A 24,652-nucleotide genomic window follows, 5' to 3' on the forward strand; every position below is an offset into this window, starting at 1 on the left:
AGCACTTGGTAGAATGTTCGCGCTCGAGAAGGGCAGTCGGTCGGTAACAGGGCGGTGCTTCGCAGCTGTAGCTTGTTTGGTGTTTTGCGGCCGTCAACAGTCGCACTAGTAAGTTGGAATACGCACAAAGCCTCGGGACAATTAAGACGCTCGAATGTTCAATAAGCGATCGCAGGAGACGAGTATCCAAAAGAATGGAGCTGGCGGTGACGTGCCAATGTGTTGATGAGGTCGTTGCTACAGTAACGAAGGGGAGGCACCCCCACCATCGCGCTTGCCGCAGCCCTGCAAACTGTAAGCCTTCCCAAGCCTTGGCAAAGCCATAGTGGAAGCAGCTCCATGACTTCGACGCTCGTGCTATATACCTTTCGACATGGACATACCGAGATGCGCGAGATGAAGATCGAACTTGTACATGGATTTGGTCTCCGAGTCGTTTCTTTGCCTGCCAAAATCCCAATGTTGATAGCCACGCATCTTCTCTTCGCCGCCGCCAATCCTACCTTCCATTCGACTGGCAGGACGACCCAGACCAGGACTCCAAGACCCGTGACAATCACAGCAAGTCACAGAGTCCTCTTTTCCCATCACCTCTCCTCGTGTAGGACGCATGAGACATTCAGTAAGACTTTTGTGAACACGATTAAGCTCTATCCTACTAAGTACACTACCACGCCTCCGCTCCTGACCTTCACCCGGCCACGCAGTCAGCATGACAGCGGCGTCAGCAGGAGTCAGTTGGTCTTCCCACACCATCCCCTTCCGAAACGCGCAGACTATGTCATGGAACCCCGGAGAGCACGACTGCGTCCATTCAGTCGACCCTCCATCTATTCATACATGCCCGCTTTTTCCATAACCGCAATCCCAGACAGCCATGAATAAGTACTTGTTGTGCCATGTCATTTCCATCATGCGGTGCAATTAATCGTCTTCTTTGCTTTAAGTTTTCTTTTCTCCGTTGTGGCTCCAATGGCCTGTCGACTGACTCGGGTTGGTGCGCTTAGCCGCTCACCTGTCGCACGGCGTGTTGCATGCGCTGATGCATCGTGCTCTCCTGGCTTACCACATCCCAGAAGCCCAAGCTTGTGTCCTGCTGCAGAGACAGTCCCAAGATAGTCAACCCCCATGGGTGCGGTCTCTGTACAGCCAAGCGCTCATAGATCGCACGACAGAGCGGCTCCCGGAGCTCTCGCTGCTGGTCCGTGACATTGACCGATCCCCAAAGGTTGAGCAATAACTTGCAGAAGTAGTCGGTGTGGGTGTTGGGGAATCGAATTTGATCCATGAACGAGCCAGCGAGATAATAGCGGTGCTCGTAGCTTAGCGCATAAGCCAGCTTCGTGAGGAAGATAGCATGCGTGCCGGCGGGATCAAACCTGCCGTCATTGGCGCAAGCTGATTGGCCGACGTACGGCACAAGAGCATTCAAGACTTCAATGCTCTTGAGCGGCGAAGCCATGGTCGCAGGCTTATTTTGATCACCAAGTGCAGTGTTGATCTGCTTGATAGCAGCTTCCATATCGCCCTTCTTCAACGCAGCGTCAATCGCGTCAACAAGCTTCTCATCTCGGAGAATCTGAGCAAAGTCCACAGCCAGTTCTGGCTCCTTCCTCATCTCCTCTAGGCGCTCGATTTTCAGCCCAGGAGTCATCGGGTCTGGTAGGTCTTGGTAGGCTGCGGGACGCGAAGTCAGGATAAGGTTTCTCAGCTGAGGAACTTCATATGCGACACGACTGCACAAGTACGAATAATTGGTGCAGAGGAACTCTGGGAAGTCGTGATGGAGGACCAGCATGTTTCTGAATATTCCTCGGAACATGTCGACCAGTACTGGCTGCGGTACTCCAGTGCGGACGGAATCAGAGAAATAACTGAGCGACAGTCCAATCAGATCCCGGTAGATGATCTGCCCGGCAGCATTGCTTGGCTTCAACAACCCAACAACAAGCACGCGGTTGAGAATGAGACCCATCCAGCTGAAGGAGAAGTTTGGAAACCATGCGGGTTGGAGCGACTTCAGCGTACTTCCGAAGACCTGCATCATTTGGTCATGCTCGGACGTTTCCTCGAGCTTGAGAGGTGCATACTCATACAGCATGGTACTTAGCAGGCGGTTGAAAACGCGCTGGTGGAAGTGAACGCCATGCATGACTTGATGATGATTGACGACCAACACCAGTAGAGACAGAATCGACTCCAAGTATGCGTGTTTACTCATTTGAACTGCGCCATTGGTCTCGCCTTGGAAGACGACAAGTACAACCAGTAGCCGGGCCAACGCATCAGTCGGCATAAAAGCGTTGTCGACACTTCCTCGATTGCTCGATGCTTCGCGCTCGAATGCTTCTATGCAAGCGTCGACAGCAATGCGGAGAAAGTCGGCAATATCTTCGGTGTTGTTGATGATCTGTCCCTGGTGCATATCACGTAGAAATGCACCAGTGGCGCTTGGATCCGGGGGCAAGTTCTCAAACATGCCGATCCATTCGTCGAAGATATAGCGCATCTGATCTTGCTTGGCTTTCGCTTTGTCGGACACCGCGACCGTAACAAGCTCCGACATTCCGTGGACGCGCAGCTTCTGGTTGATTTCGACTGCAATCTGCAGACCGGGGTCCTCCTTGATCCAGGCCGACATGGCCACCAGACTGTTGGCAAAATCAGCGCGTAGAGCCTGTGGCTCGTCGAGAAAGAGGGTCTGGTCCATGAGATCTGACAGCATCTGCAGACCAGGGACCTGTCGCTGATTCAGAGCATCCGCAAGGTAGGCGTCTACACGGCTGAAGTCCATCAGTCCGACGATTACAAGAGCGGCCACAACATTGGCACTGGCGAGCAGGATAGACTCGTTGTTGGTCATCCAGCGAAGCACATCCCGGATGATCAGCTCAGAAAGTTGACAGAGCTTCGACAAGAGGAAAGCCAGAACTTCGGCCTCAAGTGGATTGTTGGGAGGCTTCGTGGCGAAGATATTACAGATCTTTTCAGCAATCTGCCGAGCGAGCAGATCAGCAGTCGGTCTGGTTGAAGATGTAATGACTATCAGGATCTGCCGGAAGTCTTGGAAGATGGAACTGTCCTTGTCGATAACCTTCAAGCGTTTAGCATCTGAGCTTTTCGCAGCCTTCTGCAGGTCTTCGACCAGAAGAGAAATTCGCTCCTGGGGTGGGATATTGTCACTGACACCGTTAAGTCGTGGTTGAGAAGAGTTTGCGAGCACCCTAGCATCGTGAGGTGCCAGCGGGCTTTGGTGAGGCATCACGTGCTGATCCGCAGGAGTAGAGAGATTCGGCATAGCAAGAGTTTCCTGCAGGATATCGGGAATCTGGCGACCAGTCGAATCCGTGGACGCATTTTGCGTATGGCTGATGTTGTTTCCATGCACTCTGAGCGCGAATTCTTCATACACAGCTCGCTGAGACTCGTTCAGACCACCAAGGCTCTGTTTGTACGGCTCGGGGATCCAGGTCGACCATCTATTGACAGTGGCATTGGCTGAACTGCTGATAAAATCTCGGCCACTACCTTCTGCCAGGAAGCGGCGGCGCTCTTCGACTTCCTGTGAAATAACAATGTCGATCTCTGGAATTGCACGCTCGATAGCAGCAGTCTCAACGAAGCTGCACGCAGTGTCAAGATTGTCGTTAACGCACATGAGAATGGCGCCCTCTGGCATGATGGGTTCTTGAATATCATCATGAGGACGACGGATCCAGTTAGTAATGCTCATGCGCAGCGGCTCCTTGCATGTAACGAGAGCCAAGCTACCAGCAAGAGACTTCACCATGTGTCGAGCAGCAGTCTGGTATTGCTCGGGATCGTGATTCAGAGCATAGTCCTTTGCGATGAGTTGGGCAGTCGAGATGGAGGCAATTGTAATGGAGCGCTCAACGACAGGTGCAATGATCTCCTGGATGGCTTGATCAAAAGCACGGTAGATGATATCTCGAATAACTGCTTGATCGGCGGGTGTACCAGAGGGTGGAGGGTACTTCAGCACTTCCGCAAGATTTGGCAAAGTAGCCATGATATCCGCAGCAGAGAGTCGCTCGCGAACACCGCGATTCATTGCTCCGTTGAGCGAAAGATCGTCGAAGTTCTCAAGGCCTTCAACAGGCAGAGCTGAAATGGTCGGAATCTCCTCTTCCGGCTGCGTTCGATCGCGCACGACACTAGCAGCCTCGATCTTCTTGATGTCGAGCTTGAGTTCCTTGCACAGCACTTCAATCTCAAACTTCTGGTTCAATTTGAGATCGGCGAATTCGTAGAGCTCCTTCAGGACTCCAACAATCTCCATCAACCATGGGTTAGGAGGCTTGAAAATCATCGACTTCGCGCCTTGGGTGAGAACCCGACAGGTGAATGGAATGACCATTACCAGTCTTTGGGTCTCATGGCCCTCTACTAGCAGATCGACAAAGTAGATGTTCTTGTGCTTGATCGGCTTGTCTTGTGCCAGGGTCAACGACCCGAGCCAGCCACCCAGATTCTTTAGTTGTGTCCGGTCAGTAGAGTTGGTGACAGTGGTCTCCGCGTTCATTAGCTTGACGATGCTGACGAAGGTCTCCCGAAGGACTTCGGACATAAGGAAAGAGTCTTCAAGGAGAGCCACGAACTGATAGTACATTTCCTGGTTATTGGGCTCCAGCTTGGCACGTTGCTCAACCAAGTACGCAGCGAACCATTGGAAGTTCTCAGGCGACAACGAAGTTTTGACATCTCCAACTTTTGCTGACATGTTGTCTTTGGATAAATTGTTGATCACAAACAGAACCTTCTCTTGTGATGCACGGTCTGGCTCTTGGAATCTGATGTTGGACGGCGGTGGGTCGGCGTTAACAGACCGGAATGCACGGCCGTGGTCAGCCTTGCCCAAGTCGAGGCCGTCACCGTTCGTGTGCGGCACAACTCCGTTACCGTCGAAATCACCATCAGCCTGCTGATTTTGGAGACCCTCCTGCGCGCGTTGTATGATCTCGGGATGACGAAGGGTTTGAATCCGAAGGAGAAGGCTGCACAGGCCAGGCCATTCCGGAAGCTGATCGCTGATCTGCAGAAGCGCCTCAATGCCGAACCGCCACATCAGGCTTTCTTGAGGATTGTCTCGCACTGCTCTCAAGATGAGAACTAGGCCGTAGTCGCGTGGGATAGAGGGAAGCAACTTGAATTTGATGATGTTGCCGAAGAGAAGTGCAGTCTTCTCTAAAGCATCTTCTGGATATTCGCTGTAGCACACGTACTCATCGAACAAACCGTGTACGATGCAGCAGAATAAATCCTGGTCGTTGGGGTCTGAGGAAGTCTTGAGATTCTTCATCTCAGTGACCATGTCGCGAATGCTGAGCTCGGCGCGATACATGCGGCCGAAGAGTTCAGACATCTGGCGGTCGATCTCTTCGGGAAGCTTGTTGCCCCTCTCTTCAGAGCTCCGTTCCAAGATCTGGTCGTGTCCAGCGCCATAGTTCATCAATCGGGGATAGGTCTGCAGGCATGTTGTCTGTGCAGCCTCCACAAGATCACGATCATCGGTGAGCTCCTCAAGCTTCTCAAGAAGAGTGTGAACCGTTGCCAAACTCAAGGGAACTGATTGCGGCAGTGTCTGCTCACGCTGAACGCGATATTCGTCATCGGCCTTGATACGCACATATTTGCAAAGGATCATGCCCAGTTGAGCGTGACCTTTGCCTTCAGCCACATCCGATAAATATTTATCCAGATCAAAATCCGGAGCCAGCTTGTTGCGCATGCAAGCCATGTCCAGAGCGAGAGGATTCGACCAGTGCTTTAGGAACTCCTGCGTCCAGCCAAATTCCTCTGCTCGTTGATAGACAAATTCCGTCTCACGAGGATCTTGCTGGAACACAATTGCGCAAAGGTCGAAAGTGAATTGAGGGCTGAGGGTATAGAGTGACTCCAAGACGATTGCAGAGTCGGGTCTCTGTTTTTCGACAAATTGCCGAAAGCACTCATGAACGAACTTCTCTTGCATTGGTGTCCACGACTTGTTCTTGAGCTTGATCAAAGACAAGATAAACACTACTGGATGATGCTGATAAATATCATTCAGAACATCGGTCTTGTCCAGATCCTCGGCTGAGAGGTCTTGGGTGAGGAGAATGTCGAATACTGCGCTCAAGGCGTCCAGAGATGCGAATTGGGTATTCAGTAGATCCTCGAGATGCTGCTTGCTTGCATCGGGAAGTCCAGCCAGTTCTGAGCTCGAAATACAGGCACGAAAGTTGGGGATCTGTGAAGGCCCAACCTCTTCCGTTGGAGCTGCGAGAAAAGCCCGTACAAACTGGATCTGAGTGAGAGGGTTCTGCCATTGGCCACCCCAAAGCTTCTGTAAATCGAAGTCGGAGTCCTCGAGGGCGATTGATCTGAAAGCCTTGAAGAGCTGCACGAAGCTATCGGTTTGGATCTGAAGGCCAGGCATATCGAGACTGTTGATTATGTGAGGCCAATCGACAGCTACATTGTTCGACTTGCTCTTGACAGTGCTGATGAAGTTGATGATGTCGTATGTTTGAGACCGAGCCAAAACCATGAATAGGATGGCGTGTGCGACTTCGGCATCATTGATGTTGTTCAAGCCAATGCCGTGCAAGACACCCTCAACAGCCTGCTTTGATGAAGTGCCTTTGGTGCCTGTTCGAAGCAGGCTCTTGGCGATCTTCTGGTTATCAGACGGAGAACGCAAAAGCAGTAGCGCTGAAATGATATCTCCTGGGATATCCATACTTTGGCTGTCGTAGCGCGTTCCGATCGCCCAGAACAGGTCAGTTCTCTGATCCGGGGTTGATAAAGTGGCAACGAGTGCAATATACTCGATGATCGCAGCGATGCTCTTGGGATGGTATTTCTGAAGCTGTGTTCTGCTTTCGTACAGACTGTGTACACAACGGATGGTAGCTTCGGACAGGATCTTGTCGGCTTTGTTGCGCAGATCTGGGCGCGTGCATCGTGTGAAGGCGATTGCAAGGAGGACATGTGAGATCGGGTCTGATGCGAAGAAATGAGAGCTGAACTTTGCCAGGTCGAAGTCTTTGAAGATGTCATCCTTGAAGGAATCGATCGCCTCGGCAATCTTGGAGGCTTCTTCAAAGTCTTGGGCTACCTTATCCATCTCTTGCTGTAGAAGCTTGTAGCTGCCATGTTCAGGCTCACGGTCGTCGAAGATCGCGGGAGCATTTTGAGACACCGCTCGGCGAAAGAATTGGGTAAACACCTCCATGCCGTTGGAATCGAGGAGCTAACGCGAGAATGTCAGCATGAGCGAGAATTGAAGACGCATGTGACCTACCTTTCTGATTTTTTCAGCTTTAGCTTCCCACTCGGCAGGACCTTTTTTCTCGGTAATTGTATCAACCAGGAGTACTACCTGGGTCGCTGAAATTTTGGACAAGGACGACTGTCCGCTAACAGCAGAGCTGGGGTTGGATGAGATACTCGAAGAGCGTTCGAAGTGAAAAGCCGTAGGAGAGTTGACTCCAGGTCCGTGGAGGGAGGGCGAATATGCGCCGCTCCTGGGGCCCGAGCTGAATCCACCACCGCCACCTGCGGCCCCAGGGCCCTGATGAGAGTAGGAGGCACCGCCTGCTGAGTGTTGCGGGCTGATCGTTCTCGATCGAGGTGATGTGAAGGGACGGGGGATGGGAAAAGCTGATTGCTGGGTTGCGCCAGCTTGAAGACCGTAAACCGGTGACTGACTTCGAGATGGGGTCGGTGGAGTTGGCCGTCTCGAGGAATTCAAGCGATTACCCGATACAGCGGAGAGCGGAGGAAAGTTGGCGATGGAGTCGGCGTCGCTTTGGTGAGGATATCTTCGCGTGTCTGTTGTCCCCACAGATGGAGATAGGTTTGAAGTTGCAAGGGGCTTAAGACTGCTGTGACTACCTGATAAGCGGGGAGGCTGTCCCCAGACGTTATGCGCAGTAGAGGCTGGGTCGGCCTTATCTTGTTTATTTGACGATCGAGCCAAAGAGGAATGCCAATGAGCGGAGGAGGGTTTGTCGTAGCTCATATGGAAGCAATCATGTCTCGAGGCTGAATCGAGAATATTTCAAAAGGCAAGATAGGAGGAGAACCCATCGACTGTCGGGGGAAGAGGTCGAGAGGGACAGTGGGAGGGGAATGGCTGAGTTCGAAAAAGAATTACATGGACGAAGTGAAGGGCAAGAGGATGTATGGGGGCAGGTTGTGCAGATTGCCAGAAGCCGCGATGCGCATGCCCAAATTCCCGGCAGACATTCCTCTCCGGGACAGAGGTTGCATGGCAGGCGCTGATTGGTCGATCATCAGCCTTACGACCAGATGTGCCTGAACATCATGCCACGAAACATTGGGGGTTGATTGGAGCAAATACAATGTTTACGAGGAGTCTAGATCCTCCATGGGGGGTTTATCTCATTAATGCAGTGGACTGCTTGCTATCGAAGAATCGTCTAAGAAGGACTGTGCACAGCTTCCCAACTCTGACCAACAAGCTACTGGAGCAATACTCGTAATGCAAACGCATCCAAGTGAGCGTCGTTTTGTGCTCGAAACATGAAACCCATCAATCGTGATTCTGAAGAGCCTTTAAACACAAGCCTTGCGTTTCGAAGATGCTCTGGGCCCTGCTTCTGGGGAGCCTCTGTCAAATGCATCGCCCGCAGTGCGCTTAGACGATCTGGAGGCAGAGCCATTGACCGGCTTCTTGGCTCGTCCCCACTGGTCGAACGGGCTGGTCTTCCCCTTTGCGGGATTACCAGCAGATTTAGAAGGCTTGACCACAGTAGCAGGGTTGACGGCAGATGAAGACTCTGCAGACGAATGCTCCTCAACATCAGTCGCGGCTTCTTCCTCCTTCTCACGTTGGCGTGCGGCCTTCTGATCTTCGGTTTGAAACAGGCGAGTAGGCTTGATGGATTTGCGAGTCAGGCTTCTCAGAGGTCGAACGCGCTCAGCGCCATCCGAAGCGTGGCCCAGTAGACCGAGATCATCTTCGTCGATCTCCTCTTCTTCCTCGTTTTGGTCATCAAAACGGCGGAAGACTTTCTTGCCTCGGCTGTTCGAAGATTAGTGCATGCTTCAAAATCGAGTATTTGCGCGACTTACAAGACGTAGACCATGCCTTCATCATTCTTGATAGCTTCCTCAACTTGGGGATCTTTTGGCTTCACAGATCTAACCTTGCGGCGCTTGGAGGTACCGGTCACAGGCTTGACTCGCGTATCCTGAGGTGGCTCAATAAAGGGATTAGACTCTCTAGGGTCGACCTCGGGAACCTTGTCGCGATTGTCGGTGAAAATCTGAATATTTTCACCGTCGCCATCTTCGGCACGGAAACTCTCAAGAGAGAACCCATTGTAGCGCTTGGTTTTGCGGCTCTTGCGTGGGCTGGGGAAAGCCATCTCGTCTTGGACCGTGGAGTCTTGGAAAAGCGCTCTCGATGCAGGCTTAATGTTGGAGACCTTTTTCTTTTTGGGAGTCTTGATGGGAGTGGGAAGCATGCCTTCAGAAAGTGTGGTCGTGGATGACAAGAAAGGTTGAAGGTGCGAGCTGGAGGTGGAGCTGGAGGGTTTCGAGGATTTTGGAGGGGAAGTTGTGGTGTTGGGCGAGTCGGGTGAAACGACTTGGACGCGACGAGCAGTCCTCTTAGGTGTTAGGTGAGGCGCAAAGGAGGATTGTGACGGCAGGTCAGGCGAGTCGGGCGTTGTGATTCTTCGTTTGCTTCGAGGAGTCGACACAGCGCCAGTGTTGAATGAGGTCGATCCTGCCTGGAACTCTGCCCGATTTCTTATGCGCGAGGACTGCCTGACAGGAGGGCGGTCGTAGGCAGCGCCATGAAGCGGAGTAGGAGGAGTGGTGGGTGTTTGTGCAATTTGAAGGGGTGGTGTAGTCGCCATGATTACTGTGGTGCGCAAGCAGAGCGAAGAGTGAATGCGACGGGACTATCTTTCGAGTGGGCAAGTGAATGGTCAGAGAATTTTACTCTGTTCCTGCCTCGTGGATGGAAGGCTGTCGATTATCCTATTCACTGCATGCGCGACCCAAGCGCGAAGAGCGGAAGAGCGGTCTGCGTGGGCGCTCGAATGTGATTATTGATCGAATGATGCGACAAGATGCTGCAAACAGATAAAACGCTGAAGCGCAGAGGCAAGCGGGTGCGACAGGGTACGGAGTAGGAACAATAGTGACATCGAATATTTGAGAGGCTGGAAGGGGAGGCAGCGCTAGATTGATGTTCAAGTTCCGAGATGGCTGGGCAGCCACTTCCGCGACCCACGACCCACTTCAAGCTTCCGCCGGCTTCGCGTCTCCAACGACTGCCCTGGCGCGGTCTAAGGTGGTTTCGTGTTTATTTTGCTGCCATGCCATTCTGCCCCTCTTGACTGTTTCACGATTTTCGCGATTTTCAGCTTCCTATGTGGTGCTTTTGCCCAGAATGGCCGACCGCAAAGCGAGGGACGTACCACTGGATGATGGACTAGACGACAGTTTGTGGGATTCGCCGGTGAAGCCGGGTCAGTCGTCAAAAGAGGCTCCGGAAGCCGGCACGAGAGTATCATACGAAGACGACGAGACTAGAGATGCTGCATTGCGGCAGGAGCTTGCCGGCGTACGCAAAGTCAACGAGGCTATCGAAAGCGTGTTGCAGAACCTGGAGCGCGCCAAAGCGAATGTCAAGGTATGGTATTTTGGCTGCAGCGCGTGCCATGTAATAACAGAACGCAGGCTGTCAATCATACCGTGGGTGCCGCATCTACATTGCTCAATACTTGGACCCGTATCTTATCGCAAACCGAACACAATCAGCGACTGATCTTGGACCCCTCATGGCGAGGCGCAAATCAAGAACAGGCCGACGTAGAAGCGGAAGCTCAAGCTAGACAACAGGCTGCTCTGCGGCGCGAAGCTGAAGAACAAGAGCGCAAAGCAGAGGCTGCGAGAAAGGCAGAAGAGGAGGAAAGAAGGCGTGTCGCCGAAGCCACCAAGCAGCAAAAGACCGGTCTCCGAGTTCGCGGACGCGTCAACTCCAGAGGAGTGAGCTCAACAGCGAAGCCACCATCGTCTGCATATGGTACGACCGACAGCAGTATCAGCAGCGTTGGGCGGGGTTCTTACGCAACTAGACGAGCAGCTTCGGGCATTGGGCGGGGGACACGGGGCACACGGGGCCGAGGATGAAGATTAAGCGGAAGTCTTCTGATATCAACGAGAGACACCACTCTTCTCACTTGCGATCGCAGTTCAATTCGCCAGGGTGGTGGTGTCAGCCCATCACAATGGGAACGAATGTGTTTGCTAAGGCGGGTGTGGAGAGTCGCGTGCCAAGTCGACGCGTCGGCGATCAAGCGAGGAAGCTCCGACCGCAACCCAACAACCCTCAGCCAGTCCTTACCACCCCTCACCGCCGCTTATCGCCATAGGACCCCTACACCTACTTTAGGAAGGCTTCTTCTGGACTCTTCGTACGTCTGCCCTACAACCCAAGTAGACTGCGATCAACATAGGCTCGTGCTGAGGCAGCGCCAGCCTCCTGCAACAAGTTGGCCGCCTACTTCTGGGCCCTGACAGAATGAACTTCGCACCTTATCAAGATGTAGGTTCGATGCGTTGAACAGAAAGGTCTCTTCAGAAACTAACAAGCTCTCCCAGACTGATCCGACCACCGAGCGCGCTCTGAGCCCACCACCGGCAGGTAAACGCACATCCATCGACAGCCCACGAGTTCGAAGCCCGCCCCCAAATAGACCGAATGGCATCTCGCGCGGCATCTCAAACATCCAGCCTCTCCCTCCTCCCGATGCTTTTGCAGACTACGAGCCATCCAACAGGCCGATGATGAGTGGCGAAGAAAGAGGCACGCATTTGGAAGCCTTTCAAACAAGTCTACCAATGCGGCTCGACCATGAAGCGATGCTGGCATATATTCTGCTTCCGCCCGCTGGAGGAGTTCTTCTCTTGCTGCTTGAGCACAAGAGCGATTACGTTAGATTCCACGCCTGGCAGTCTTCGATGCTGTTCTCTGCCCTTTTTGTTCTACACCTGATCCTCGTCTGGTCGAGCATACTGTCATGGCTGTTGTTCGGCATCGATTTGTGTCTGATCGCTTTTCTTGCGATGCATGCTTACAGGGATGTCGAGACTCTGGACCATTTCGAAGTTCCTATCATTGGCCGGATAGCCAATTCGTGGGTCGATGCCGAATAGCGAGGGAAGATTGAACAGCCCAGTCGATTCTGTGCGCGGGTTTCGGCCATATTATTGCGTCAGGGACTGGCCAAGGGCGAGACCTGGCCTGCATCTTCACAAGTACGCCATGCTCGGAGGGAGTCACTTCGTGCCGCTTCGCAAAGTCGTAGCACTTTTCTCGGGCCGAGGAGACAACCTTGAAGGGATTAGAAGGGCTTTTGTGACAATCCAGGAACAGTACAGTATTGGAAACCTGGAATGCAAGTGCATACCTGACATAGTCACTGCCTTGCCACTCTGCTGCTGCAACGTAGTCATTCAATGCTGCCCCCAAATCCACGAATATAGTTGTCGTTTCCGCCCCCGCCAGCGTGACGATTTCATCCCTGCATACATCAATTCCTCCACATCGGTGCACCTTCTACACAGCTAGCTGCCGGTGAGAAACTCACCCAGCTTATGGCCCCCAAGCAGATCCGGGGCAGTCAAGCACCCGCAACTGCCGCTAAGTGCCATGCTCACGAGCCCCACATTCACGAGGCTCACTGAACACCTGCCTCCTGTCTTCGTGGTACTGTAACGACGTTCTGCTGGCCTATACCAATCTCGCCAGCCTAAAACACAATCTGGGGAACTGAGACAATGCCTTGTTCGAATTTAGCCGGCCACCGATCTTTCGCGTCATGGCTCCCAGGCGCTATTCTGCCACCCTGTTCCCGTGCTCGCCTGGTGCCGGTCATGGGGCCCACGACGCTGCCAATCCCTGTCGCGCATCAGGGCCACGATGTGACAAGAACCTCATTCCCGATCCGTGGATAACTGTGCTTACTCGAAGCTGTAGCATGGCGTGTTCAGATCCAGAATTGGCCAGCTCAGTCATGAGGCTGCAGGGACCCGTCCTCGGATGCACCGCCTGTGTAATTGACCCGGCACAGGCTCTGAACCAAGGAGAGTACCATATGAGCCAAAAATCTAGATGGGCATGAAGCGAAGTATACCCGCGTGCCATCTAAGAGGGAGTCGGAGAATTGCCTCAGATCAACCGATGTGGCGCACGCACCAGCCAACTACCCTGGTCTGCCGGTCGACAGCCCTCAAGACTACCACCGGCGGCCGCTACTTCTTGCCCAATACGGCTCCATATCGACTCGTGAGCCAGCGTCAACGTCAATCCAAGACCGATCAAGCGAACATGTCAGCCACCGAAAAACCCGGCAGACCTCCCCAGACCCCATCTCTTGCGATGCGGCCTGGTCTTCGAAGCCAGACTCCTTCTTGTGACAGCCAACGGAATCGTTTGGCGTCTTCTGACCTCCCTCCACCGGAACATGCCTACAGAGACCGGGGTCTGCATTAGCGCCGTAAGGCAAGGCAAATCATCGGTTCTACTCCGGATTTTGTTCGAAATTGTTCTTTCTGGCCTTCAGGCAGGAAAGCGAAACTGGTTGATGGAGCTTTGTTGTTATCTCCCCATGGCTAGGTTGACTGTCAACCTGGAGCATAACACATACAGACACGAAGAACTTCTCGACGAACAGAGGGGGTTGCGTGCGCGACGATCAGTGAGCTCGCGTGGCTCTTCCGGTAGAGATTGTGCTTTGCGTGCATGCAAGTACTGTATTGCCTGACTGAGCAGCACGTGTCATTTTCGTCGCGAGTCGTGAGCTTGCACTCACCGCATCACGTATGCTTCTCTCCTTCGGATCCGAAACACCAGCGACACTGCTGTGAAAGTGAAAGGGCAAGGAACTTGCTTGCCATTGATTGTCCTGTCCTGTCCTGTCCTGTGCTCTGCTCTGCCCTGCTCTGCTCTTACACAGAAAACCCGAAAACCCTCACCAGCACAGACATGCACGACAACCATGTATATATATATCCCCTCCTTTTTCGTTCGTTCCTTTCCAAGCCGCTGGCTGTTCCCTCGCTACCTGCCCTGTCTATATGTAACCCCGATCCAATCCAATCCAAAATCATGTCATGTCGTAAACGCTAGCAGTAGTATTTGTCGCTCGTGAAATCACATCACACAGACGTCGACAACCGGTAGAGATAGACCCTTGTAGCAGCGAAAGTGCAGAAAATAATGGTAATACAAAGAAGCGATCCTCTCCTCAAACATCTCCTTCCTCCTCGTTTCCGTACCATCCTCTCGATCGAACTGTTGAACAGCTCAGACAACGAGACACGGGCCTAATGGTAAAAGCCATGCTGTGCCTGACGAAACTCGTCGTTGTCGCCCACGCTCGCTGACCCGGTGCTGACGCTTCCTCTCTGCCCAGGACCGAAATTTCCGGCCAGATCTTGCTGCTGAAGGCCTCCCTGGCCAAAAGATCCAACTTCCATTTGCCCATGGGCGTGGCTGTGACCGTGCACACGCCGCTGGCCGTCAGCGTCATCGAGAAGCCCTCCACCCCCCACACCGCCGACCCAGCCGTTCATGGCCGCGTAGTCCCAACCTCCGCCTAGCCGCGGCGTCTCAAAGGGGTATTCATTGTTAGACCAACCCTGGCTCCAGTTTAGGCTGTCAAGCATCGTATCCATGAACATGTCGGCAGAGCCGGAGCTGGGGGTGGTTAGGAACGGAGCCGGGGCGGGCCCCTGGTGACCCTGAGGTTGGCCTTTGTGAGGTTGAGAACGAGGTTGAGGAATATGCGATTGTGTGAGAAGAGGATGGGTGGTGTGTGAATGGTGCCTTGGTTGGGAGGAATGTGGATGGTCGAGAGTCGTGGAGACCGTCGGTAGGTCGATGAACGTCGGTCTCTGGTGGTGCCCACGGCTGCTGGTCGACACGGTAGATGGCAATGTCGCGGGCGTACCGAGATCTCCAGAGCCCATGCCCCCGGATACACTTGCACTGGCGCTCGAGCCCGCGTATGGATCTGATCCAAGCATATCGTGCTCATATTCCTGCAACTCCTGTCTCTCGTCGTGACTGCTCAAGGCCTGTGCGGGGCTATGCCGCCTGCTCGCCTCATATAATCTGGACACCACCTCTAAACTCCGTTTCGCAGTGCGACACCACACACTCATCTCTCTCAAAGCCGCGACGCTCGATTCTACAAGAGACTGACTCTCCTGCAGCACAGCTGCATCGCCCACATCGCTAAAGAGCGACAGGAGTGGCACCATGACTGCTTGATACAGTATTGCAGAAGCGTGCCAGGCGGACATGGTGCAAGCCGGCAGGTGGGGTCCTTGCCATGTAGAGATAATATCAGCAGTGAGCTCTGCTGTGACTGCCCGGCATAGGTCAATAGCGGCACGCTTCTGCGATGACAGAGCAGAGGTGGAGAACTTGCGGCTCCGCATTGCCCACCAGAGGAGGGCGGGCCGATGTAGGATAGTTCGTTTGAGTTGATAGCGCCAGCGCATGACGTTTTGGGTCATAGCGATGCCGGGGGACGACGGGGTGTTGTGTTGCTGCGTCGTATCGTGGTGGGGGCTGTAATTGATACCATCAGGAAGCCTCTGTAATCCAGAGGATGATCTCTGTACTAAGGATGACTGATACCAATCCACTAGAGCATTGTCCAGCGACTGTCGCTCGATCTCATCCATAAGCGGGGAGACGGCAAGGCTGTCTTCCATTCTCGTGCTGATGAGAGCCAGTCGAACGTTCTCGCGCAGTAGCTGCAGATGTAACTCACTGCTGCCGATGGCTTCCTGAGGGTGCTTTGCAGTTACGGCGTGGCTCATGCGACCCATGCTCGGTCGTCCAAGGGTACTGCTCGCCCAGGCGTCGAGCATGAAAGTCGACCACCAAATACGACGCCGCATTTCGATCCTGGAACTCGCTTTTGAGATATTCTGGACAGCCGTCTTTGCCGGACCGAGGCCCTCGCTGAAGTCTCTATGCAGACCTAGCATGGTGGCCATTCGTAAGGTGGCACCCATGAGGGCATGCGCTAGATCAGGTTCACTGACGTAGTGCAGGTATATGCCGCTCAGTAGAGCAAGGGCTTGTAGGGTCTCAATATGCGCCGAGTTGAGTGTATCAATGGTTAAATGAGTTCGAGCAAGGGCAAAGTAGTAGGCGTGAGTGGTGGAACTGGCCGAAGTTGAAGAGGCGACGGCGCCAATGGCAAGGACGGTGTTGACGAGAAGGCGCCAGCGCGAGTCAGAGCGGATGCAAGTGGCATACATGTCGCGGAAGGTGGCTTCGTCAATCAGGGGCGTGGAGGGGTGGATATAGGTGAAGTAGGCACTGATCAATAATGGTTCGTCCTGAGGGGATGGTTTGGGAGAATCGGTAGGGGTTGTGGAAGATGGATGTTCTGGTATCGAGTGTGGAGAGGAAGGTGGATCGTGGAAGGTATTGTTCTCGGCGGTGCCATTGATGAAGCTTTGGGTGTCAGGATCCAGCCAGAGAATGACACGAAGAGCAGCCATGACAGAGGAGATGCCGAGGTACGAGGACGACTCTTTGCTGGTGAGGGAGAGGGCGTTGACATGGTCGGAGATGCCAGTGAAGGTCCGCTGACTGCAAGGTCGGCTGAAGCCATCTTGGGGCTCTTCAGGCAAGGGCTGGAACTGCTCTAAGCTTCCTGCATCGGGATGTATGCTCAACTTATCGTCTTGGCCCGGCGACAAGGGTGATGGTGTTTGGTAGGGGTTGGATTTGGACATGATATCGATGAGCTTGTCGCGTGACAGTGCTGCCAAAGACTCTGGATGGACGTTGGGAAAGAGCTTCTGCAGAATGGCGCGATATTCCTGCAGCGTTTGAGAGATCTTTTCAACGGACCTAGCAAAAGAAGGGAACTAGGTTTAGCCGGAAGTGACGAAGGAGGCGATGGAAGCGATGGAAGCGATGGAAAGCTCACCTGCGCGATGGTACCTGCCGCTGCCGAGGCTCGGTATAGTGACACGATGAGGCCTTCCGGTACCACTGACAGGTCTCACACGGATGCTCGCCGTTGCATCGAATCTTCCGTTTCCGGCAAGGTTCGCATGCCCGCACCGTCGACGTTCGTCGTTTTGCGGCCGACGAGGTATTGGCCTCTTGTTGGCTGGGACTGTTGAACTGAGCAGTCTCGAAGGTGTGAAACATGGTGGGCATGGGCTCAGGAGTCAGACACACGGGGAGAGGCAAGACGGAGGTGGGGCCGTCAGGACTTCATGTAGAGATCCAGAGGAGGATGAAGCTGGGTATAGCAAGCCATATGGCATAGAGGGGGGGTTTTTTTTTTCGAGACTTGTCAACGGGCTCATGCTAGTTGGTATATCACCAGAGAAATGTCCCACAACACGAAATGTCCCGCAACACGACTCCGGCCCCCAGCCACGAGGGAGATGATTTTCACATCAGGACCCGGGGTAGGATGATTGAGGCCAACGGGCAAACAAACGGAACAGGGGTGGCATCAGGTGTGGGGTCAACCTATTCGACAAAGTTGAAGCACCTTGCACGAGCGAGTCGGAGCGACCAGCATTGATAGCGAGCGAGATGATACCCATGATGGCACTAAGGAATAAGGCATGCATGGGTCCTAGTCCGGTTTCTGAACCAACATGGCGCCGCATCAGCATCTGGCTGGGCACATGCACACGACTTGAAAAAAGGCGCCGATGGACGACAAGACACGCGAAACGAGACGAGAGACGGTAGGCCAATGATGCTAGCTAACCCGAGATGGGACAGTTCGCGAGGTCGCGAGAGTCCAACGGCTGGCGTAAGGAATACGGGTACTCGGTACACTCAGTACTCCAGTCGCTGGCAGTTGAGCAGGTGGTATCTTTGGATTGCAACTAAGCCGCATACATGCATAGTGCAGTTGGACCAGGGGGTAGCGGGGATGGGAAACTGGCGGTTACCATTGGATATGGCACGACACCGGAGAAATCGACTCACAGAACAATGATGGGCTGACACGAGGGACGAGGGACAAGAGTCTGACTTGTTGATTGATGTGATGAGTGGTTTGTGTCTCGGCCAATCCATCATTCGCTATTACCTGGCAGCAGCAGCAGCAGCAGACACGCCCGGAACCTTGGGGGCGCGCTCAAACACGACGCCGATTAGACGAGGGCCCCGCGCCGCCACTGGATACTGCCACCGTCCGCTTCCACTACCACTTCCCACTTCCCACTTCCCACCGGCCACCGGCCACCTAAATGTGTACCTCGTCCCGATGATTTCACCGCAACGCACCCTTCATTGAGCCATGCCACGAACCCTCTGGTCCCGCTAGCGCAGCACAGACGCGCGGGAATACCGGCTCATCTTCGTCTCTTTCCCCCCCTTGAGTACCATCTACCGTACCTGAATCTGTACCTGGACCTGGTGTATTTAGCCGCCAACCCAAGTTACACGAAAACATGACACCCCAAGTCCCAAGTTCTATCTCCCGCGCCAATCACACAGTCACACTCCCGCCTCCACCTCCGGAACCGAAGACAACAGACACTACGGCACGGCAAGCCACACAAGCAACCCCAGTGGGTAAGCAATTCCAATTGCTGCACAAAGATCCCACTAGCCGGGAGGCCCTCTCTCTCTCTCTCTCAAGGTCATGGAAAACTTACACAATCTGTACGCATTACTGTCAGTGCTAGGAACCCTGGCGCTAGACCGCCTCTATGTATTTCGGAATCCTTCTCGAATCCTCGATCACGGAATGCCGCAGTTCTCCCAGAGTTCTTCCCTTACCCGTCCCCCGCCCCCCGATCACCCATCACCCGTCGTGAGATTCCTAGGTATAGTAGATTACAGTACTCTGTAGATGAGTAAGCCCCCCTGCTCTGTCTGAATGCTCTTCTGCCTGACTGCCTAGCGCGCGCAAGGCCCAACATCCAACCAACGCCGCGCCATGCGACTAGGTTTCATCGAGGGTTGCCTGCATCAGTACACAGGTACACCGTACACCGTAACACACCCACATACATACGCTCTCGCTCTAACTACGCATCTTGCAGACAAACCACCATCAAATGGTATCCCAACGATCATTATCTTTTCTCTTGCTGTATGCTCGCTCATCCTACCCTGCGGGCCCGGCCATGTACTGTAACAAACAGGTCGAAATGGTCTGACGACATCTCATCTTAACCCGTCTTAGAAAGCTATGCTATGCTATGCTATGCTATGCACTACTGCTCTCCGGCCCCCAGATAGGTCCACCCCAGGGCCTTGTCTCCCTCTCGCACGCCCCGCGCTGTAATGACCTGATCATCGCCAGGCACCACATCAATAGCGCTGTCGCTGAGGTGGCAGCCTTCTCGCTCCTCAAACACGAGGCATTTAACCGGCCGGTCCACACTGACGTGCATCTCGCTGCCTTGGCCCTGGCTCTGAACCGTGACCCGGACGTTTCGCTCAGGAAAAGCGAGATATTTCAGCGGCTGAGGCCAGTCCGTATCTCGCGCCACCAGCTTGCCGCCGATCCACAAGCGAGCCGCCAGCACGTGTGGCTCCTCGCTGACATTATCCACTTGGCCCCGCGCCACGTCTGTGCTCCCGTTGGCTGTGAGCTTGACGCCTTTCTGGACAATCTTTTCCTTGATCTCTTTGCCCGTCTTGACCGAGATGAATCTGACCTCGAGATCGGCACTCACTTGGTCCAGCTTGGAGCTGACCGCCCACAGCTCCCACTCTTGGGTCTTTGGCTCACGGGCGTGAGTCACGCTCCAATCATGATGCTGACGTCGAATCCCCACCGCGACCGGCGCCAATACCCTCGCCATGGCGTAATAGGCAGGTTTGCGTCTCAGGTAATAGTCGACGATCGCCCAACTCGTCACTGGCCAGCAATCGTCCAACTGCCACACCAATGCACCACCACACCGTCGATCGTCGCCCCACTGTCGCCGCCAGCCTCGGTACCCAAACATCAGTGCTTCACATTGGATGAGCTGGGTGAGGTGGATATAAGCTTTGAGTTCGGGGTTGCTCCGCACGTTCTCGACCAGGTAAGTCGCGATGCGTCGCTCGTGCCCGTCGGCTTTGTTGTGGAAGTCCAAAACATGTGATTGCGGGAACAGGTCCTCTTCCTTCTCCACAAACGTCTTGATCGTGTCGATGTGGGGAAACGCTTCCATACCAAACTCGGAGTTGAACCGTCCGCCCAGTGAATCAAAGATTTGGTACTTCTCCTGCGTCCCGTGCCATACATTCCACTGGTGAATGTCGCCGACCGTGGGGTCCGACGATCTCTTGCCGTCGCCCCACGGCGATCCAGGATGATAGGGGATGGCTGGTGCCTCGCTTGACATAACCTTTGGCAGCAATGACTCGTAGATGTAGCGGGCGGGAAAGTTGGACTTTAGCCAGTTGTCGTGATTTTTGTCTTCGTAGTCGTAATCGAGATTGCACGCTTCTTGCACCTGATAGTCCTCATTGTTGCCGGCAAATATCGCCATACATGGGTGATGTCGCAGTCTTTTGACATTCGCAATCGCTTCGGCCTTGACCGAGTCCAACATGGCGGGGTAGCAGGGATAGTTGCCACAGCCAAACATAAAGTCTTGCCATACCAGGATACCCAGCTCGTCACATGCATCATAGAAGGCGTCGTCTTCATAGATGCCGCCACCCCAGACTCTGTCCACAATGTTAGCTTCATGGTAGTCATCCGGGACTCGATCCGAACCTGATCATTTTCTGATTCGCCGGTACCATCAACTCAATCCAAGATCGGTATCTCTCCGGCTTGATATTGGTGAGAAAGCTATCTGCTGGTATCCAGCATGAACCTCCACAGAAGATGTCGACGCCGTTGATCCGGAAGAAGAAGGATTTGCCATGCTTATCGGCTTGCTGAACCAATTCAACCTTTCGGATACCAAGTCTCCTGGTGTCTTTGTGGAGAGTAGCAGCACCGGATTTTAGCGAGATGTCGACATGATAGAACGTCTGGTTTCCATAGCCATTTGGCATCCATAATTCTGGATTCGCGATCCGCAACTCGGCTGTTGTAGAACGGCTGGTTGCGACCTCCACCTCAGACCTTGCTACCACCTGCGAGGCCGATCGAACAATAAACTCCGCAGTCAACCCATCCTTGGAGTGAGACTCGATGCTTGCGGAGACATGCACAGTAGCAGACTTGTAATCATCTGCGATGACCACATCAGTACGCAGATCCGAGATTCGTGACTGGTAGACCTCGATACGAGCCGGTCTCCATATCCCAGCACAGTTGAGGATTGGGCCCCAATCCCAGCCCCAGTGATACTGTGCTTTACGAACAGCAAGTCGACCCATGTCGCCATTGAAGCCCACCCACTTATGCTCGGGGTGCTGCTTCTTGATTTCTTGGCCCTTCAAGATTGCTGACTCGAATTCAATCTCCAGAGTATGCTTGTCGGCGCGAGCTAGTGCCTTTGTAATGTCGACTCTGTATGGGAAGAACATGTTATCGGCCTTGAGAATAGTCAGGCCGTTTAACTTGACATGAGCAAAGGTGTCGAGGCCATCAAAAGCGAGTACTGCCACCGAACCTGAGGGTACTTGAGGACTGGTGAATTCAGTTTGATACGTCCATGCTGTGGTGCCGACCCATTCTGCCTTGATCTCATTGAAGCCGACGAAAGGATCGTCAAGTCTATGCTCGGTTAGCCGCTTGAATGGAGGGGAGAACTCGATACTCTACTTCTTATTGTCAATGAGATCCTGATGGACGGTGGAAGGGACCTGCTTCACAGGCAGCCAAGCATTTTTGGAGTCGTCGTTAGTCTGCTTGAATTGCCAGCCGTGCTTTAGGTCAACCGTGAAGAGCTGCAGTGATTGTCCAGATGAAGACATCTCTGCTGGAAGACTTCTGTCAATGGCACCGAATTAGATCCAACAGGCCACTGCAGGTTTCAGGCAGTGTTGCAGAAATACAAGACGGTAGACTGAGGACGCTGAATGTACGTCTTAAGTCAAGAGGTCGGCACAACTCCAAAAGGCCATCTCCGATTCCGATGCCCGTTTTGTGTTAGCTGCAGTGACGACCGAGCATGTTAATCGCAACTTCCGCACTATGCATCAGTGTTGGCACTTTCTGTAAGCTGAGGCTCGAGCACAATGAATGGAAGAGTAGACGATGAAGGCTGACAACATGTGGCGTAAGAGCGCACGCCCTGTTGATGAATCCCAGGCTCGGTCGAGTTACGGAATGCAGCCGCGTCAAGCACGTCCTGAAGTGAGGGGATGATCGATACCCCAACGAGCGCGGAACCGATCTGTTGGTGTAGGGCACGGAGAACATCCACGGGAAACAATCGAACGACTGGGACATGGACACGAGGCAGGACTCCCTCGTCTGGACATGCCATCCGATGGTCTCTATAACTGGTGCAAAAGCCGCTCCGTAGAGCCTGTGCGAATCAAACAATCCGTGGCTATTGTGGCATGCAGCTGTCGAGGATCAGAGAACAGAGAGCATAAAAGGTGCAAGAGTGTACTCATTGGTGCACTTGTATAGATAGCAAAAGATAAATCATCTTCCATCCACCTGAGAGGAGACGAGTGCAATGAGCGCACTGCTCCGCCGTAAAGACATCAGGTCTTGGCTCATTCGACCTATATCTACACATACAATCTGCTGAAGTAATTTCTTCACAGCTCCGCGATGCAGGAATCACCGCTCGACACCCACTCGACACCTCATCGAGTGCCATGTCAAATCTATCGTACAACCCTCACTGACCCCGTCCGCGTCCATGAGTATACATGGGACCCCCTTCTTCTTTTCTTGAATACCCTCAAATCTTCTTGACAGCCCACCCAGCGCGCATAACCCTCACGCTCGCCATAATCGCCGCACTCGCGAGAGTGCACACTCCGCCATAAATCCAAGTGCCCGTCCAATCCAGATCCGCCCCATCTCCCCTCCGCTGCAGGATCCCACCTCCACCGGGCCCACCTGCCAACACGCCGGCTCCCAGCAGCGCAAAACCCATGCCTATTCTCGTCCCGATCTTTGAGACATCAGGTGTGAGTCGCACAAAGATGACAGGAGGCAAGGCGATGTAGATACCAGAAAAGAAGCCGAGGAGCACGGCTTCGACGATCAGGGCGGCGGCGCTGTTGACGGCCATGAGGCAGAGAATAAGGACGCCGGTGATTAGGGCGCCTGTGAAGTGTGGCATTAGACCTGGTTCTTAACATAAAAAAGGGGAGGGATAGCAATGCTTGTCTTACCTGGCACAATAGTGTTCAACGGCCCCGTGTAGTCAGACAACCAGTTCGGCAACGTCCGGCCAAAGACGCTGCCGGCATTGAGGATGGGCACGAGATAAAAGCTCATGTCCGTGTCGGTGATGCGCTGCTGCTGGCCGTAGAAGGAGATGTAGAAGAAGCAGACGTACAGGCCGATGTAGCCGATCATGGCGCCGAAGACGAACGTCATGTAGTGGACATCAGTGAAAGCCGACCAGTCCACCAGGGCGCGTGCCTTGGGCGGTTTGAAGCGCATCTTCATGACCGCGAGCGGGATAATGAGCGTCGCGAGAGCCATGAATCCGAGGACACGCACACTCCAAGCGTAGCCGATCTGGTCGATCAGTCGGTAGAACACGATCGGGTAGATGATGCCGCCCATGCTCGAGCCCGAGGCAGCGAGGCCAATAGCCAGCCCGATCTTGCTGGAGAAGTACGTAGGCATGATGGCAATGGCGGGCACGAAGAGGCAACCAGCGCCAATGCCAATAGTGAAGCCCTGCGCCAGAATACACTGCCAGAACTCATGGCACAGGCTGAGCATCATGTGGCCAAACACCACCAGGAACGAGCCTACCAGCAAAAGCACACGAAAGTAGCCTCGATCGTAGATGGGCCCACTGATGGATCCGACCATGAGCACCAGAAAAGCCTGGATGGATCCGATCCACGAGATGTTGGAGGACGTTTCGCGGAAGAGCTCGCCGGACTCGTAATAGGTTTGATCTGCAAATATCAGCAAACATACTGAAGAACAGGCAGATCGATCAGGGTGCAGAGAGAGCGGTGGAGTCGTCTAGCAGTCCAAGACCACCGGCATGCAACTCGGGCAACTGGCATGGCTGCCGCAAATCTTCTGTGCTTGGAGGTAACTCACAGACGCCAAAAGTATTCAAGATACCCCACGTATTAAAGAACAACATCCACGACCCCACCACCTGCAGCCACGCCGTCGTGCCACCGTTCGGCGGCGGCGACATCCCCGGGGGTCCGCCCGGAGGGCCAGCGGGAGGCGCTGCCGCCACTGCAGGCTTCTCGGAATGAGGCTCTGCATTCTGAGAGACCGGAACTTCTTTGCCGAGGTCGGAATTGGATAGAGTATGTGATGATGTGTTTCCTGAGGGCAGATGATGGTGTTGTTGTTGCTTCTCGGCGTCGGGCGCCATAGGCGGCGCGTGGGCCGTGGTTGATGACATAATGACTCTTGCTGCCCTTTGTCCCCTTAAAATAATCTCGACACAGGCGTCCCGGCGCCTATAAGCGTGTAACCGCCAAGCACCACGCTCAAGGTCGGTCAAGTCTGCGATGAGCGCCCGTGGTGCGCTA

The 24,652-nt window shown here is 53.9% G+C and overlaps 7 protein-coding genes across 7 annotated transcripts; 2 read left to right on the top strand and 5 right to left on the bottom strand.

The window, feature by feature from the left end:
* Nucleotides 1-1,003: 1,003 nt before the first annotated feature.
* Nucleotides 1,004-8,026, bottom strand: HMPREF1541_00386 (uncharacterized protein; the record flags this gene model as incomplete). The annotated part of the gene is made up of 2 exons (XM_008712692.1): nt 1,004-7,255; nt 7,307-8,026. 2 exons carry the CDS (start codon nt 8,024-8,026, stop codon nt 1,004-1,006), a joined length of 6,972 nt encoding a protein of 2,323 aa, XP_008710914.1.
* Nucleotides 8,027-8,583: 557 nt separating this feature from the next.
* Nucleotides 8,584-9,893, bottom strand: HMPREF1541_00387 (uncharacterized protein; the record flags this gene model as incomplete). Its single annotated transcript, XM_008712693.1, has 2 exons — nt 8,584-9,052; nt 9,103-9,893. 2 exons carry the CDS (start codon nt 9,891-9,893, stop codon nt 8,584-8,586), a joined length of 1,260 nt encoding a protein of 419 aa, XP_008710915.1.
* A 539-nt stretch (nt 9,894-10,432) lies between these two features.
* HMPREF1541_00388 (uncharacterized protein) lies at nt 10,433-11,175 on the top strand (the record flags this gene model as incomplete). Its single annotated transcript, XM_008712694.1, has 2 exons — nt 10,433-10,675; nt 10,723-11,175. The coding sequence occupies 2 exons, from the start codon at nt 10,433-10,435 to the stop codon at nt 11,173-11,175; spliced, it is 696 nt and encodes a 231-aa protein (XP_008710916.1).
* Nucleotides 11,176-11,566: 391 nt separating this feature from the next.
* On the top strand, nt 11,567-12,201 carry HMPREF1541_00389 (uncharacterized protein; the record flags this gene model as incomplete). The annotated part of the gene is made up of 2 exons (XM_008712695.1): nt 11,567-11,590; nt 11,647-12,201. The coding sequence occupies 2 exons, from the start codon at nt 11,567-11,569 to the stop codon at nt 12,199-12,201; spliced, it is 579 nt and encodes a 192-aa protein (XP_008710917.1).
* Nucleotides 12,202-14,373: 2,172 nt separating this feature from the next.
* Nucleotides 14,374-17,233, bottom strand: HMPREF1541_00390 (uncharacterized protein; the record flags this gene model as incomplete). Its single annotated transcript, XM_008712696.1, has 2 exons — nt 14,374-16,927; nt 17,007-17,233. The coding sequence occupies 2 exons, from the start codon at nt 17,231-17,233 to the stop codon at nt 14,374-14,376; spliced, it is 2,781 nt and encodes a 926-aa protein (XP_008710918.1).
* Nucleotides 17,234-19,272: 2,039 nt separating this feature from the next.
* Nucleotides 19,273-21,925, bottom strand: HMPREF1541_00391 (uncharacterized protein; the record flags this gene model as incomplete). The annotated part of the gene is made up of 3 exons (XM_008712697.1): nt 19,273-20,722; nt 20,772-21,725; nt 21,774-21,925. The coding sequence occupies 3 exons, from the start codon at nt 21,923-21,925 to the stop codon at nt 19,273-19,275; spliced, it is 2,556 nt and encodes an 851-aa protein (XP_008710919.1).
* A 944-nt stretch (nt 21,926-22,869) lies between these two features.
* HMPREF1541_00392 (uncharacterized protein) lies at nt 22,870-24,492 on the bottom strand (the record flags this gene model as incomplete). Its single annotated transcript, XM_008712698.1, has 3 exons — nt 22,870-23,240; nt 23,309-24,052; nt 24,204-24,492. The coding sequence occupies 3 exons, from the start codon at nt 24,490-24,492 to the stop codon at nt 22,870-22,872; spliced, it is 1,404 nt and encodes a 467-aa protein (XP_008710920.1).
* Nucleotides 24,493-24,652: the final 160 nt, after the last annotated feature.

The sequence above is a fragment of the Cyphellophora europaea genome, assembly GCF_000365145.1.
Source record: "Cyphellophora europaea CBS 101466 unplaced genomic scaffold supercont1.1, whole genome shotgun sequence".
Taxonomy (NCBI): domain Eukaryota; kingdom Fungi; phylum Ascomycota; class Eurotiomycetes; order Chaetothyriales; family Cyphellophoraceae; genus Cyphellophora; species Cyphellophora europaea.